Source organism: Manacus candei, unplaced genomic scaffold, assembly GCF_025592945.1.
Source record: "Manacus candei isolate 608988 ecotype Guabito, Panama unplaced genomic scaffold, ASM2559294v1 h1tg000037l, whole genome shotgun sequence".
Lineage (NCBI taxonomy): Eukaryota > Metazoa > Chordata > Aves > Passeriformes > Pipridae > Manacus > Manacus candei.
In genome coordinates this window covers 9,140,711-9,156,069 of record NW_026138085.1, presented here as the reverse complement: position 1 = coordinate 9,156,069, position 15,359 = coordinate 9,140,711, and the positions used below count along the sequence as shown (strand labels likewise).

The window sequence follows — 15,359 nt, the reverse complement described above, 5'->3', positions numbered from 1 at the left end:
CAAAGTTCCTATCATCCATTGGTTTTAAAATGGGAAAGAAGGGAAGGGCCACTGTAAAGCAAAAAATCACCAGCAGCAGATCAGCTTCTATTTGCAATTGAAAAATGGGCAGGAACACAAGGAATGAAAATGCCTCAAGAATGTGCCTCCTGAAAGCCAGAGTCACCTTTGTTCTGGTGCAAGGGTGCAGCCTCTGCTCAGCACCACACAGACCTCCCACCACCTCCCAGCCCAGGGCACGAGGAGCCAAACAAAGCTGCTGGAGCCACGGAGACGCTCAGTCACATCAAGCTTTATTTTAATCCCGTCAGAAAAGTTCAAGAATTACACCAAAAAATACTTCAGTCTCTGCTACCTACTGACAAAAAATACACCACAAAATTATAAACTGTTCAGTGGTTCTGCTGGAGTTTGGGTTGTTGGTGGAGGGGGTGGTTTGTACATTTTGAGTGAGAAATGAATTTACAGGTGGAAAGGGAAGGGAGGAGAGGAGATCAGACGATGGCATTTGGCACTACATTTTTAGCTACACTATACAGTTATTTATCATGATGCCTGTTAGGACTGAGGAGTTCTGCCCTCACACACTGCCTACTGTCTATGTATGTGACAATGAGGACAAAACTGCCCAATGCGGGGGGAAAAGGGGCCAGTTCCTAATTTCCATACCAGTCTAGCCATGAATCTGAAAAAGCAGCCTTAGTCAAATGTGAACCTATGCACTCTGCTCCTGCTGCTGGGCTCTCCCTGCCTGTGCTCCTGAGGAGCAGAGCTGCTCTGCAGCAAAGGCTTGCAGATCTGAAAAAAAAGAGAATCCTTGGGGTTTCTTAAAATCCCACCAGTCTCCACTAAATTTGTGGGAGATGATGCTTTACACTGCTCAGGACTGGATTAAGCTTGGGATCTGGTCTGTGTTTGCAAGCAGATAGACCCTTGTACTCTGAGAGCTACAGCCACCCCTCTCTAGTGACCTGGAATGACATTGAATGCTGAAGTATCTGAAGCTGAAGGAGGGAAGCAGGAGCATCCCATTTCATGGGTGAGAGAAAATTAGGGGCTGAAAGTTAGAGGCTTAATATTGTTCTATACTGTCACCACTTTTGAGAGGTTCCTCAAATCATAATGGCATTTCTTTGTCTCTTAGTAACCCTCAGGAGAGAGGTCCTAAAGGACAAAGCCTCGTGGAATTGCCAAAGGTCATGCAGGAAATGTATGCCAGAAGCAGTAGGGCCCTGATCTCCTGACTCTGAGTCCTGTGCTCAAAAGTATGTTCATGATTTCACTGCAGCAGCCTCTGCCTGCTTCCATCCTGCTCCATGTCCAAACAGCAACTTGGATTTCAGCCTCAGAGCCCAGTTGGGATCACGAGCACTGTGGTGGCTCATTAGGAATGCTGAGATCTTTCTGGATTTACTTGGGCCATTGCACAGGGGTGTGGGCACGTGTATTTGCACGTGTCTATGTTTGAGGGACGAGGGGATGCCTGTATTTCTCTATCAGCGAATGAACACTGACACTAAATTCAATTTGACAGCAAAATATCCCCCCTTTGGCAACTAAACAACATCATAATGTCTTTGTACCGGGTTCTTTCCACCCCCTCTTGAAGGGATTTCAGCTCTTCCTTCACTGCACGTTGAGCCTCTGTCGCAGCTTTCCAGCGATGACAAAACTTTGCATGATTCTCTCTGCTGCTTTTATCCTCTCTGGCTGTTTACCTAATTTGCTTTTTTTGTTTTTTAATTTATTTTTCTAACAAATAGTTAAGCAATGATTTAAAAATATTTTTACATCGTTAAGGTACAGTCAACATCAAACATGCCTTTGTACAAGAGCTCGACTCGGTTACAAATCAACGAGAACAATGCACGAAAAGAAATATCCATTAAGATGACTCCTGCACTTGGGTTTTATTTATTCCTGCCGTGCTGGTGGCACAGCACGCTCAGCTAGAGCAGTATAGACACGGTGTTGTCCCCCCACCCTCCCTCTTTGCCCAACCACCGCTCGTTCCCTTTAATGACCTTCTGTCTTGGCAGCCTTGGCTTCGTGGTTTGCGGATCCCGAGGACATCCAGGGCGATACGGCCCGGGAGCTGGTCTGCTTGGCCATGCTGTAGTGGCTGATGACGGTGTAGAACCTGCCCCGGGAGTTGGAATCCTGTGCAGAGTAGTAGGCGTCCAGCGAGGCCGGGATGCACCGCTTGTGCTGGGAAGGGGGAGAAAGCAAAAGTAGAGTGACCCCGCCAGCCTCTCTCCAAAGTCTCCTGGCTGGCTGTTTGCATGGAGGATGTTTGACTCAGACTTGCTGCAGTTGCCTTTCGGTGCCCCTGGGAATGCACCAAGTCGGGCAGCAGCCTTCAAAACCTGTTGCTATTGGCAACCCTGATGGCAGGCTGGTTTCAGCCCTGGATGGGAAATGGGGGCTGTGTAGGGAAGGTTTGGTGTGTTACTGACAAGCACAGATATCGAGGTCCCTTGCTGGGGGCCAGCCAGGGCTGGCTGAGCAGCTCTGCTCATGTGCTGGACCAAAAGCTCTGTAGATTCAAGTCCAGAATTAATCCTCAGACAAGCAGAGAGGACAGGCTGAGGCTGAGCAAGCAGCTTACGAGCTGCTCTGTTGCAGGGTGTTCTCCTGACCCGTGGGACGAGCACCTTGGTCAGGGATGGAAGCAAGCACAGCCCAACAGGCCAGCCTTGCTCAGAAGTGCGGGTTTGAATCTGATTCTGAAATTCATGACTGTCCAAACTTCACTTTTATCATAGAACCATAGAATGGTTTGGGTTGGAAGGGACCTTAAAGATCATCCAGTTCCAAACCCGTGCCATGAGCAGGGACACCTCCCACTAGCCCAGGTTGCTCCAAGCCCTGTACAACCTGGCCTTGAACACTTCCAGGGATGGGGCCCTGCTCTCTGTCAGAGGGAAGCCATTCCCCCTTATCCTGTCACTACATGCCCCTGTAAATAGTCTCTCTCCATCTTTCTTGTAGGCTCCCTTCAGATACTGGAAAGCTGCAATTAGGTTACCCGAAGCCTTTTTTTTTTCCAGGCTGAACAATCCCAATTCTCCCTTTTTATATAACTTAAGTGAATAATTCACAATGACTAATACACCAACATCTTACTCTATTTTCCAGCCTACAGATCATCCCTAGTGTGGTCAAGACTCCTGTGAGTTTATGAGTTTATTCACAGTGAGGAGTCAGTGAATTATTTTGCAAACTTTTTTTTTTTAATCACAACAGACCAGGCAAATAGTTCTCTGTGAATATTCAATATAAAATCACTGGGCAGTGGGGTTTTAGCAATTGTTACACGGTTTTGTTCTTGATAGAGGCTTGAAAGCACCTAAAAGTGAACTATATCTGGGCAAATCTGGATTTCTTTCACAAAGGACACATGTGTCAGCACTCCAGGAGTTTGCTTTGCATTAAAATGTATGCCAGTAAACCTCAGCTACTTGAAAGTGTGGGAAGCAAAGGCAGGATTCCAGCTGCAATAAATCCATTCACAAATATGAGGGATTGTTCCTGAACATCTGTCTGTAGTGTTCACCAAATGCTAATCCCAGCAATTACAGTGTAACAGTAGCTGATGGAGGCAGATGCACATCCACATTTCCCATAACACTTTTTCCATTTCAACACGTTCTTGCCAAATGTTCTGTTTGGCCTGGTCAAAAAAAGCAGACTGGACTGTAACCATGTAGTCAATTAGAGTCTGTCATTAGCTCAGGCAATTCATCCATCTGAAGTTTCTTACCTTATAAACAAATCCATCTGGGCAACTGTGGTCGTAAGTAAAGGCTTTGTACACCACAAGAAACACTATGCAGGCAAGGAATGCAAGAGCCAGGCTGATGAGAATAGTGACCTACAAAAGAGGGATAATGTTACTCTACATATGTTAAAATGGCATATGAGCAACCTCATAATTAAATGACTTATAGGAACAGACATTCTAACAGACTGCAGCCTTCACTGCACTGTGCACTACTTAACTAAGCATGATAATTGAATGAATACTGGATCCAACAGCCCTGAATTCTCACTTCATTCCCATTCCCTCATACACTTTCAGGATTGCACATTCCTGTTTAACCCCTTGTAAATGTATGGATTTTGCTGAAGCATTTGTTGTCCTCAATGGCTTTGTGTTCCCATGCTCTTAGCTGTTGCACCAGTGTCATCATCTGCTGGCCCAACAGGAGCCCCCAGCAGCCAGAATTGTCATTTGGGGTCTGGTCTGTGTGGACAAACTGCCTTATAACCACGGAAGGTTCTGCTTTTCTGAGACAGAGGCAGGCAAGCAGAGAGGAGGAATGAGGCCTTTGTAGCACATATCCATTTGTGCCTTCTGGGTGATTAAACAAGGGCAAATTGTGCCTCGCAGAAGGAAGGGAGGGAGAAAGGGAATCCTTCTCTATTTCTCAAAGCTGTAAAAGGACAATATCCCAACCACTGACAAAACCCAGCATGGAAACCTCACAGCATGTCCAAGAGCAGATGCTGGTGTTGGAGGCAGCAGACACAAAATCCACTTTGGGGCTCAAAAATTCCCCCTCTCCTCATTCCCAGCAGGTTACCTTGCTGCACCATTCTGTTTCTTTGCTGTAGCTCCCTTCTCTCCAGCCCTTCCAAGTCCTTCCTAAATAGTTCGTTCAACAGCAAGTTTTCTGTCCCTATTCTGTGTCTGGACTGAGGCCCTGACCCTTGATTTTTGCTGAGCTGTGTATTCCCTGAAGACTGCGCAAGGGTCTGTAAAGCACTCACGTTCTTCCCTTCCCCAAAGCTTTCTTGGTCCCATAATTCTGCAAATGCAGCATAAATGGCTCTGGACTTCCACTGCCTAAATTAGAGGTGGCTGCACCAGCAGCACGGATTTTGCAGGATGTTTTTCCTACCCCCAGGCTCAATCTGTTTGCTTCAGAATCCCACTTTCTCACCATGGCACCACAAGCTGAGCCCAGCACTGCAAATTTTCCCCAGTCTCACCAAAATCCATCTACTAAGAGAACTTCAGTGGTAGGATGTGGCAGGGACTGTGTGCCTGACCCTGGCTAATGCCCCTGCCTGCAGGAATGCTGCCACCATTCCATGTGTGTGCTCATCCCCCAAATCATGACCCCATTCCAGTATCAGAAGCGACCTGCACTAAAGGCATCAGTATCATTTACTGCCCTAGCAAGGAAAAACCACACATTTTTCAGCTCCATCCAGTCATTCAGGTTTCATCCACCCTGTTGTTGTTACAGTTATGTTACAATCTTCTGTATTTTCTGGTATGGGTGTTCAAGGTAATTGAATAATATGTACAGACAGAAGTTGTTCCTTGCCTAATGTATAGGAGAGATGATGGTAGAAAGTGGGGAAAACACAGGGATAATTCCTACAGGATAGTGGACAGGCTTGTCAGGAATAGTGGCTAATAAACAGCAAGCTGACTACATCTCAGAATTCACCAATAATGTTATTTTTATAACAATAATATTATGTATTATTATAATCAGTAAATATGAACTAATTGCTTAATATTGGTTCACATTGAAATTTGCTCTAATTCTGCCCCTCGATCATTCCAGCAGCTGCAGTGCTGGGAGCAGTGGGATATGCAATCCTGCACGGACTCAAGGGGCCACTGTAATTGCTTGCAGGGCAGGAAAGAGTCTTCTCACCAACCCCACAGAAAGATGAACTGCCTGGTGAGATGTGTTCCTACACTGCACACAGCACACTGGGACTATTACTGAAAGGTCCAGGGCTACAATTCTTGTTTTAAGACAAAAAGGAAGAGAGAAGGTAAATCTGTATGCACAGTGTTAAATCTTACCCATCCTGTCCAGGTCAAAACTCAGGAAAGAGAGAGGTGTGGAGACTCTATCTAGCAGGACACATTCCTAAGTTCATTGTTAAGTCAGAGTATTATAGTGTAAAAAGGTAAGAAGAAAGGGGCTAACAGGCTTTTCCAATGATGAACAGTTCATTGAAGCCTCAAACTGCCTTTTAGAATTACTGCTTGTATTAACCTCCTCCTTGGGGCCTAATCTGCTGCAAAATGGGTCAATTAAGCAAAAGGCAGCAGCAGAGGGAGAAACACTTACTGCTGGATCTTGTAAGAGAACATGTGAAAGAGAGTCCTGGAGTGTTGGAGAGGGATCTGGTGGAAAAGGAGTACAGTTGTATGAATTGCACTACTCTGACCAAAAAAATTTGGGATCCACCTTCACTCTATCAATGCCCACAGGGTTGAACAGAAATATTTCAGACCAGTTTTATGAAAGTCTTGGGTTTCCAACCTGGGGAAGTCATATCTCTTTTCATGGTGATAAAGAGGAAGAAGTCTCAGCTGGATTCAAGGAAGATGGAAATGTAATTTCACGAGTTCTCATCCCCAAAAGAAATAATATTACACCTGAAAAAATTGTGAAAAGTCATTTTGGAAAAGTATAGTTAAAAGAAGAGACTTTGTGGATTAACAATGCCAGCACTCTCTACTTTTTTCCAACAGGAGAACTGGAAAAAAAGGCCCCTCCCTATAAAGAGTCACCACATCCCTGCTCTGGCAGACCAATGTGGAAGAGCACAGAGTACATGTCCATCAGCTCTCTCCATTTAAGAGGGGAGTGTGTCAGGCCTGGTACTTCCTCTAATTACAATGCAGGTACCAACACAACGATGACAATGACATGAGTCTCCTCTGAGGTCAATCTGGAGGCACTAAGCCAGAGGTACATCTTGTTCTACCAAAGCCAAAGCTCAGGGGCAGCCCTGGCTAGAAATTCAGAAAAAAAAGAAATGCTCAGCTCTCCAGTTTGGCTACTCTGCCCCAAATACAATGTACAAGGAAAAAAGAAATGTTGCTTGAAACCCAGCCTTCAGCAGAAGACAGAACTGAGCTGTCTGGAGTGAGAATGAATGTCTGTTCTTTTGTTGAATCCCAAGTACATGCACAGCCTATGGAAATGACCATTAGAATTGCAATTTGAGGGGTTCCTTTCTCCTTGTCTGCCCACTGAGTCCCTAAAAATAATAAATTCCCCTCTGTTCTGTCACTCTGCTCTGGCAAAGTGCTGACATCCAATTCATTCTGTCCCAGGAGCAGGTCCTTCCATGGAGCCCTCCCCTCCCTCCAGGGTGTAATTGAGCCCATCCTCACCCTCCTCCTGCCTTTCATACACTTGCAAAATTGCAGCATGACAATATTACACACGATGATAAATGGTGGAAAATTGCTCTGGATGAAATGTCATGTAAGATGTTAAAACCCAGAGGAAAGGGAAGAAAAATCCACCCTCAGATATTTTGCCATGCCAGAGCTAAGATCCACCTCTCCAGCTATTCCAGAGCATACAAAGCTTCATTAACATTCAAAAACCAAAGAATCACAGAGCTGCAATACCTAATAAACCTCCACTTTTTTTTTTATGATTAACATGAACCTTGGCAGTCTCTAAGCAATATAAACACTCACAGAGGGGAAATAAAATTTAGTGAGCAGATAAAACCTAGAAGTGCTGCAGGCATGAATCTGTCATGTGCCACTGCTCAAGTGGGTAAAGGACGGGGGGGATTTGCCTGCCCTCTCCTCAAAATCTTACATGATTCCCAAAGGTTCCCTTAAGAGGGGTGTGTCTGCTGCAACAGAGAACATCATTATCACACCAAAAAACTCCCCATACTCCCCAAAATGTGGAAAGAGGCCCTTAACATCCATGAACGATGATGTCAACCTCCCATCAACAGCAGCACGCTGGCCTTAGTTCCTCCCCCCTTCCCCACAGATGAAGAACACGTTGCATTATCACAACAGCATGGATGAATAAAAAGATCCATCCTCATCAGGCAACAGGACATCAGTTGCCACTAACTTTTGTGCCAGGGAGATATGTCTAATTGCAGCTAACCTGGCTTTCATGCTGCCCATGGAACCATCCTTCCTGCTCTCTTTGATTTCATCCACTGCCCAAGATTTTTTTTCATCAAAGATTCCCTTTTTCCCTCTCTCACTGCAATGCAAAGCCATATTTAAAAGCCAACCAGGTAACAAAGCCACATCCAAACAGCAGGGCATTTATTTAATATCCTTTTACACTGCAAGGTTTTTACATTTTTATTCCTGATCATAGAATCATTGGGTTGGAAGGGCCCTCAAAGATCATCCAGTTCCAACCCCCTACCATGGGAAGGGACACCTCCCACTAGCCCAGGTTGCTCCAAGCCCTGTCCAACCTGGCCTTGAACACTTCCAGGGATGGGGCAGCCACAGCTTCTCTGGGCAACCCAAGCCAGTGTCTCACCACCTTCCCAGGGAGGAATTTTTTCCTAATATCCATCTATCCCTACTCTCTTTCTTCTTTCTCTCTCAATTTTGAAGCCACTGCTCCTTGTCCTGTCACTGCATGTCCCTGTAAAGTCTTTCTCTATTAAGGCTGGAAAGACCTCTGAGATCATCGAGTCCAACCATTAACAAGCACCCCCATGTTCACCACTAAACCATACCCAAAGTCCTGTTTGAGCACTTCTAGTATTCATTGCTCTGGCTCTGCCTCTGGGTCACTAAAAATGGTTTCTAAATGAGGTGATCACCTAGTTTGGTACAACTGCAATCCTCATGCTCCCCTGCTAAAGCTCAAACCCGTTCCTGTTCATACTCAGGCAGCAGCCTTATCCTCTGCTGTGTAAAATTCCTTTTGAAAATCACTGTGCTTACCTTTCTCTGGGGGGAAAAGCACTCCATTCAGTACAGCTTTGGAGGAACTAAACAAGTACCACCTACTATTTGTGGATCAGGCAAACCCCAGCTGCCCAGGGGTTTGAAACCACCCTCCATCTGCCACCTAAGGGGAGCAATTCTCAGGATCCAAACAGAGGATGTGATCTCTATCAATCTGTCTGAAACAGCACAGACTACCTGTTCCATGCTCAGGTCACTGTGGGTGTCACTTCTTAGATATCAGGCATGAATTTTTTTCTAAGCCTGGTAAATAAATGTTTGACTCTGGACACCTTTCCCACCGCTCAGAGCACGCAATCTGTACACTTACATACACTCAAAACAGGAGCAGAGCCAAGAAGATGCCACAACCAGGAAAAGCATTGCTGCCTACAGGAAAACCAGCCAGGCCAGCAGCACCCAGAGAACAGCTAATGCTCTCAGGGTGTAGAGTTCGGTGTTACTGTGAAGGAGATCAGTTTAATTCCCAGGTAAAGATCATTTACCATGGGAAAATCCCAACAAAATTCTGCACAGTTTCCCTAGTCTCAGTAGCTGTAATGTGAATAAGGGACCTCAGAGGCATCTGGCACCTCTGCTCCTGCACTGCAGTCTCACCCTCTTCACAAAATTCCAGTTTGTCAGGAAAGGATTCCACTGCTGATGCCACCTCTCGTTCCACAAGATACCTTCAGTGTTGCTGGGTACTGGGAAATTTTGTGACCTTTAGTAGGGAATTCAGTTGAAGAAACTCTCTGGGTTTTAATTTGCTCTTGGTAAAAGAAGAAAGGTGAAGAATGAGGCAAAATTTGTTATGAACAAAATTGGTAGAAATTCTGTCAAGGTTATTTCAGAGACGAGCACAAGAGCTGTGCCTGGCAACAAGGCTCTTTCTGTAGCTTATAGCAATGCCATCACACCTGGAAGCCTCTCACTCCATTGACAACCCAGTTAACTTGCATTCTAGCTAAAAAAACCACAGAATCACCCAAGGGCATCCCAATATACATCCATACACTCATGAGTCCATTTTAAGGATTTCTGCTTGACAGTGGAAAACTCAGCAGTGTAATTTTCTCCCCTTCATCCCATAACTTCTTCCAGCTGATAATCAGATGTAAGATCAACACCATTAGATCTCGACAGGAAAGGTACAGCTAAAGTGAAAGACTCAGGAGCACCTCCCAGCTCCTAGATCCAGCTATCCTGGCTGCCTCCCATCTGTATTCCAGGATGAAATCCAAGTGTGAACCACCCCAACATTTGAATCCAGGTTGCTATTCCAAGAAAACTCAGGTATGTAGGCAGGGAGGGAGCCACAGGTTGAGAGGACACTCAGATGGATCAAGCAGGGGGATGAGGAGTCTGAAATACACCTCAGGAAGAGCTGCCCCACTGTTCAGACCCAAAGAACCAGTGTGGTGCCTCGCCCAGCACCCTGTTACAAAGCCTGATGCATCCTGATGGTAAAAATGATTTGACTGCACTTCTTTAAACATGACATTTCACTCCCCATTGTTAAAAATGGTTTTGTAATAAGTTGCTGATTTTGTTGATCTTCTGGCAACAGCTTTGCCTCTGAAATTTTGAAAGGCTAACTGAGAAAAAGTGACACAATTGGGTCTTCAGATTTGCTTAGTACTGTTCAAGAAGATGTAGGATTTGCTCTTTATTATTACAGCACAGCTCTATTCCAGATGGTGTCCAGATTCTCAAGAAGCATTTTAAGGTGATGCTTTGTGAGAGGGAAATGTCCTTAGTCATGTGTCTAAATGTTCAGGGCTATGGGAAAATGCTCCATAGTGCTGCAAGGCTTCTTACACGAAGTTTTACCGTGGATGGGTCTTTTTGGTCCTGTATCTTAGAATTCATAATTATTAAAAAATTTGGCCCCAATTCTCATGAGGACACTGAACACCATCCGTGAGGATGGGATTAGACACATCTTACATCTGCTCCTGGGCTGATCCCACAGCATGGGCAGCAGGGGAGGGGATCCTGCCTCTCTGCGCAGCTCAGGTGAGACCCCCCTGCAGAGCTGCCTCCAGCTCTGGGGACCCAGCTGGGACACGGGCTTGGAGTGAGTCCAGAGGAGGCACTGAGATGATCAGAGGGATGGAGCAGCTCTGCTATGAGGAAAGGCTGAGAGAATTGGGATTGTTCAGCCTGGAGAAGAAAAGCTTCGGGCAGACCTAATTGTGGCCTTCCATTACCTGAAGGGAGCCAACAAGAGAGATGGAGAGAGACTATTTACAAGGGTCTGGAGTGACAGGACAAGGGGGAATGGCTTCACACTGACAGAGAGGAGGGTTAGATGGTACATTAGAAAAAGAAGTCTTCCCTGTGAGGGTGGTGAGGCCCTGGTACGGGTTGCCCAGAGAAGCTGTGGCTGCCCCATCCCTGGAAGTGTCCAAGGCCAGGCTGAATGGAGCTCTGAGCAACTCAGAGGTATCCACTTGTAACAGAACTGGCTGTCTCCGAGCCAGTTTGCTCTCCCAGCCATGTCCCATTTGGCTCTACCCTTCCTACACACACCACCCCACCATGACGCCACCAGTGAACCTCTCCAAGTTTGTTAATCTTAAAAGGAAATATCTATTTCCCGAGATAACCATGTACCCACCAGCAATTCCTCTGCTCTGTGCCTTATAAAGCTGTGAGTGCAGCTCGAGTGTGGAACGAGAACACCGTGTTTCTAAGCAATTTGTCAAATAATTAAATTATGCACACAATAACTAGCTGGCTCAATTATATTAGCCAGTCTCCATCATGTAATATAATTTCTAGTGGCTGTTTAGGCACTAATAGCCTCAGATCTTTTTAACTGTGTCTGGTGCCAGCTGCGGTCTGCATGACGTCTCTCTGTGCCAAGTCAAACCCCTTGAATGGAAAATTCATGGCTCGGTTTCCAAGCCCCCGTTCCTTATGGAAGTTCTAAATGTCATTTTCAATAAGGATGCTTTTGCCAATGAATATTAGTGAATTTCCACTTGGGTAAATAAAAAGCTCTGTTTGGTTTCCTTTCTCTTTTCTGCCATTTAATGCCATAAAAAAATTCCTTCATCAAATAGGCTGGTACAGTGAGATGGAATAATTTTGGTTTTAGCAACACCAAATAAATACATGACCTTTTTGGCAGACCACAAAGGTGTTTAAAGGTCTTTTTCTTTCTTTTTCAACTGTCCTAGGCCTTCCCTCTGGAACTAAATGATCTTCGAGGTGCCTTCCAACCCAGGCCATTCTATGTCTGACTCTGCTGCCTTCAAAAGAAAAGAAGCAAACACCCCAAATTAAAGTGGGGGGACCCAAGAACACTGCTTATAAAGGTGCTTTTCTTCCCAAACCCACGGCCCTAAGAACACCTGACACACCATTTCAGGAGGTGAGCAATGCTGGGAGACGCTTCCTCCCAGATCACTAATTTGTGATGGTTTTGCAATTAGTGGGACTGCAGCAGACAGAAACATCATCTCCAACCCCTCCAGAGGGACATGCTGCCATTTCCCACTGCAACGTGCAAAGCCTTGGCTGTGACATTTCCTGCAGTCACTCCACGGGGGACATGACCATGGGTACCTCGGCTCACCAAGGGCCTTTTTTAAATGCATTAACAGGAATACAAGACAAATCAAGTCATCAGTAAAGTCTCTCCCTTTGCCTGCAAGACTCAACCTCCTGAAGAGTCTCCTGCATGCAATATCCTCCCTTCTTCCTCTTTCCTCATGTTGGAATTGGTGTGGGGAAAGCATTAGGAGCCCTGAACAAGAATGGGTTCAGGGATTAGCACAGAGAACACACCTGAGCTTGTGTTCCTTGCTCTGCCACTGATTTTTTTGACACACCCCCAAGTCCAGCTCCACAGACACTCCAGAAAGAGCCACCCAAAGCTGCAGGCATGTAAGTTCTCCAAATCTTGGCTTTTTCTAGGACAAAACCACCCAAACACCAACACCATCCCATGGCCAAGGATCAGGCTGGCTCTAGGGAAAAGCTGAGGTGAGTTTGCTTTGTGAAATTATCTTCCTCCACAGGCAGGGCAATTTTCAAAACAATTTCAAACTTTAGTATTGATGTAATGGCCTTATCCTCCAGACCTGTTTTCTGTGTATTTGCCTCTCCTATCATTTTCTTATAGTTTGATTTTCCATTTTCCTCATGAACCATCAACAACAGAAGACTAGATTTAAAAATGCCCAGAATAATTTAAGCTCTTTATATGCCAGAGCACAAGATATCTTTCCCCTACCAATCTCCAGTCCCTTGGACATCAATAAAATAAAATCAAGGGTCAGGCTTGCACAAATTAAAACCTCTGTTCAGTGCAGTCTTGTGGTTAAAAAAAAAAAAATCACTTGGAAGTTTGTTCCTTCAAGAGGACCAACAAATTCACCTGTATTTCAGCATCTGTGTCTACCATCATGGGTAGAAAACAGAGCCAATAATATGCCTGCATTCATGGTCCAGTACATCCATCTCTCTTAAAAAGCTTATTATGTGGGTGCTTCATACGAGGACAAAGTGAGGACTTGGCGAGCAACGTCCCTGGGTAACTTGAGAATTAAAAGCCTTTCCATTTTGAATTAGAAATATGAAGCTTTATTGCTGCAAATGACTTACAAGATCTACTCTTTTAAAAGCGAACAACAAAAATGAACAATCGAGCTGATTATGATGCCTTCAAAGGCACGAGGCCAGTTCCATTAGCTGTGGATCTGACCCAACAGGCTTAATACATCTGCAAGTACCAACAAGAGGCAGCTCAGGTTTGTTTAACATTCAATCACAGCTGGTGCTGCTTTAGAAATAGAGAGTGAAACATTACATGGAAAAATATGTATGAGTAAAGCATTTCACTTCCCTGACTATTTATTTTTTTAGCATTCAGTGGTTTGGCTGCAAATGCACTTCAAAATACACTTCACAACACTCAATAAACTTTGCCTTGGTTTCATCAGCTGAAAACTCTTTCCTCCTCCTCTATCCTGTTCAGTCCCTTTAGCCAGAGCAGCATTAAGCATCTTTCTTTTCACCTCAAATGCTGACAAGTAAATTACCCAACAAGCAGGGTTTCCAGCAGGTCTACCCCACAAACCCATAGGCATTTGAATATTCTCTGTGACTTCCATTTTTAGACATTTTCTGCATAACAATTAACTTTCTTCTTCTCTCCAAAAATCAATTAAATTAAAACAAAACAAAACAAAAAACAAACCCACAAACAAATCTCTTCAGCTGATTACTCTAGTAGTGCTAGCAGATGGCAGAAATAAAATATATTTCGGAGGGTTTTCCTGACTTTGCAAAAAAGTATGTCTGTGTGTGTTTCTGTAAAATCTAATATAAAACAAGAATGCACTGTAAGGAATGATCCATTTCATATAAAAGCCACGTTTTGGGTTTTTTCTTTGCTCTGTTAGGTGGTCCCTAAGTCAGTTGTATAGAGCATTGTAGTTATATCAAAATATACTTTTCTTGCATATGTTTTAGACATGGACATAACATTCTTGGGACCTTGCCTGTACCACAAAGCCAGGTATTAGCTGGGAACTCTTACAAAATCCACAGGGGGAACCTTGAAGGGTTTATAGTGTCATACCTGGGGATGTGATCAGAAATATCTGTTCTCTGGCAGCTGAGCCACAAATCCACATTCGGTTCACCCTCACAGCTCCAAAGTGCCACTGATGATCACAAATGGCTCCATCAATCTGCCTCCATGCAGCCTGTGAGGCCAACTGGGACAGATATGACCTGTTCTCTTCTCTTCCCATTACAGCCAGAGGAGAAGAATGATTTCTGAGCTCAGGCAGAAAGATTATGAGCAACATTTCTCACTTGCATACACACCACAAGTGAGAGTCTGAATCCACACAGGTGTGACATTGCATTAGACAGAAGCAGATAGAAGGCCAGGCAGGGATGAGCAGTGTTTTTTTCAGAAAGGAGAAACTGTGACCTTCTGCACTGCACTGGGAAATATTCAACCTCCAAAGATAAGGCAAAGCTTGGGCTCCAGAAACAAGTGACTCCACCGCTGTCTTGAGAAGACTTTGGTGCAGTGGGAGCTGACTGACACCCCCGCAAGAACATGCCCACTGCTTCCGAGCCCGTGGGAAAGGAGAGTCCTGATGACAGCTGAGAACTCCCAAAGGGAGGGAATAAGCCTCCAAATCACTCCCTGGGGACTCAAATTAACCCTTTCATATTGACACCTCTCCAAGCCCCTCTCTGAATGCAAGTTTCAACAGGAAAGCACTGCACCAGCCCCAGTGCTACTGCCACTGCTCCCCTGTGCCTGCCACCTTTCTGGCTTTCCTCTGCTTTGTCCCTTTTTCTCCTGACTTGGCTCATCCAAGTGCTGTGCAACCTGGAAACAACATCTCAGCCACAGCAGCAATTATCATGAAAGTGAGAAAAATCTCTGTGCATGAGCCCATGTTCCCTCCCTGGAGCACCACTCACATTAGTGAGTGTAATGGGATCCTTCAGCAGCCACTCTGCATCTCCCAGATAACCAATGTGATGTGGCAGTCGCCATGGTAACACTGTTATTGTTAGTATTAAAAAGCAGTACAGAAAATTGTCCTGCTCGTACTCAGAGGAGTCCTTTCTCCATGAGTTACTCCTGCCCTGTGGTAACTCAACA

General features: G+C 45.1%; 1 protein-coding gene across 1 annotated transcript in view; it reads right to left on the bottom strand.

Moving 5' to 3' along the window:
* Nucleotides 1–276: 276 nt before the first annotated feature.
* The window catches only part of NSG2 (neuronal vesicle trafficking associated 2), a 35,676-nt gene continuing 20,593 nt past the window's right edge, over nucleotides 277–15,359 (bottom strand). The window contains exons 4-5 of the mRNA XM_051793631.1: nucleotides 3,764–3,874; nucleotides 277–2,208 (exon numbers count right to left, since the gene is read on the bottom strand). Coding sequence (XP_051649591.1) covers nucleotides 2,017–2,208; nucleotides 3,764–3,874 — 303 coding nt within the window. The 3' untranslated portion in view covers nucleotides 277–2,016. The remainder of the gene's footprint in view (nucleotides 2,209–3,763; nucleotides 3,875–15,359) is intronic.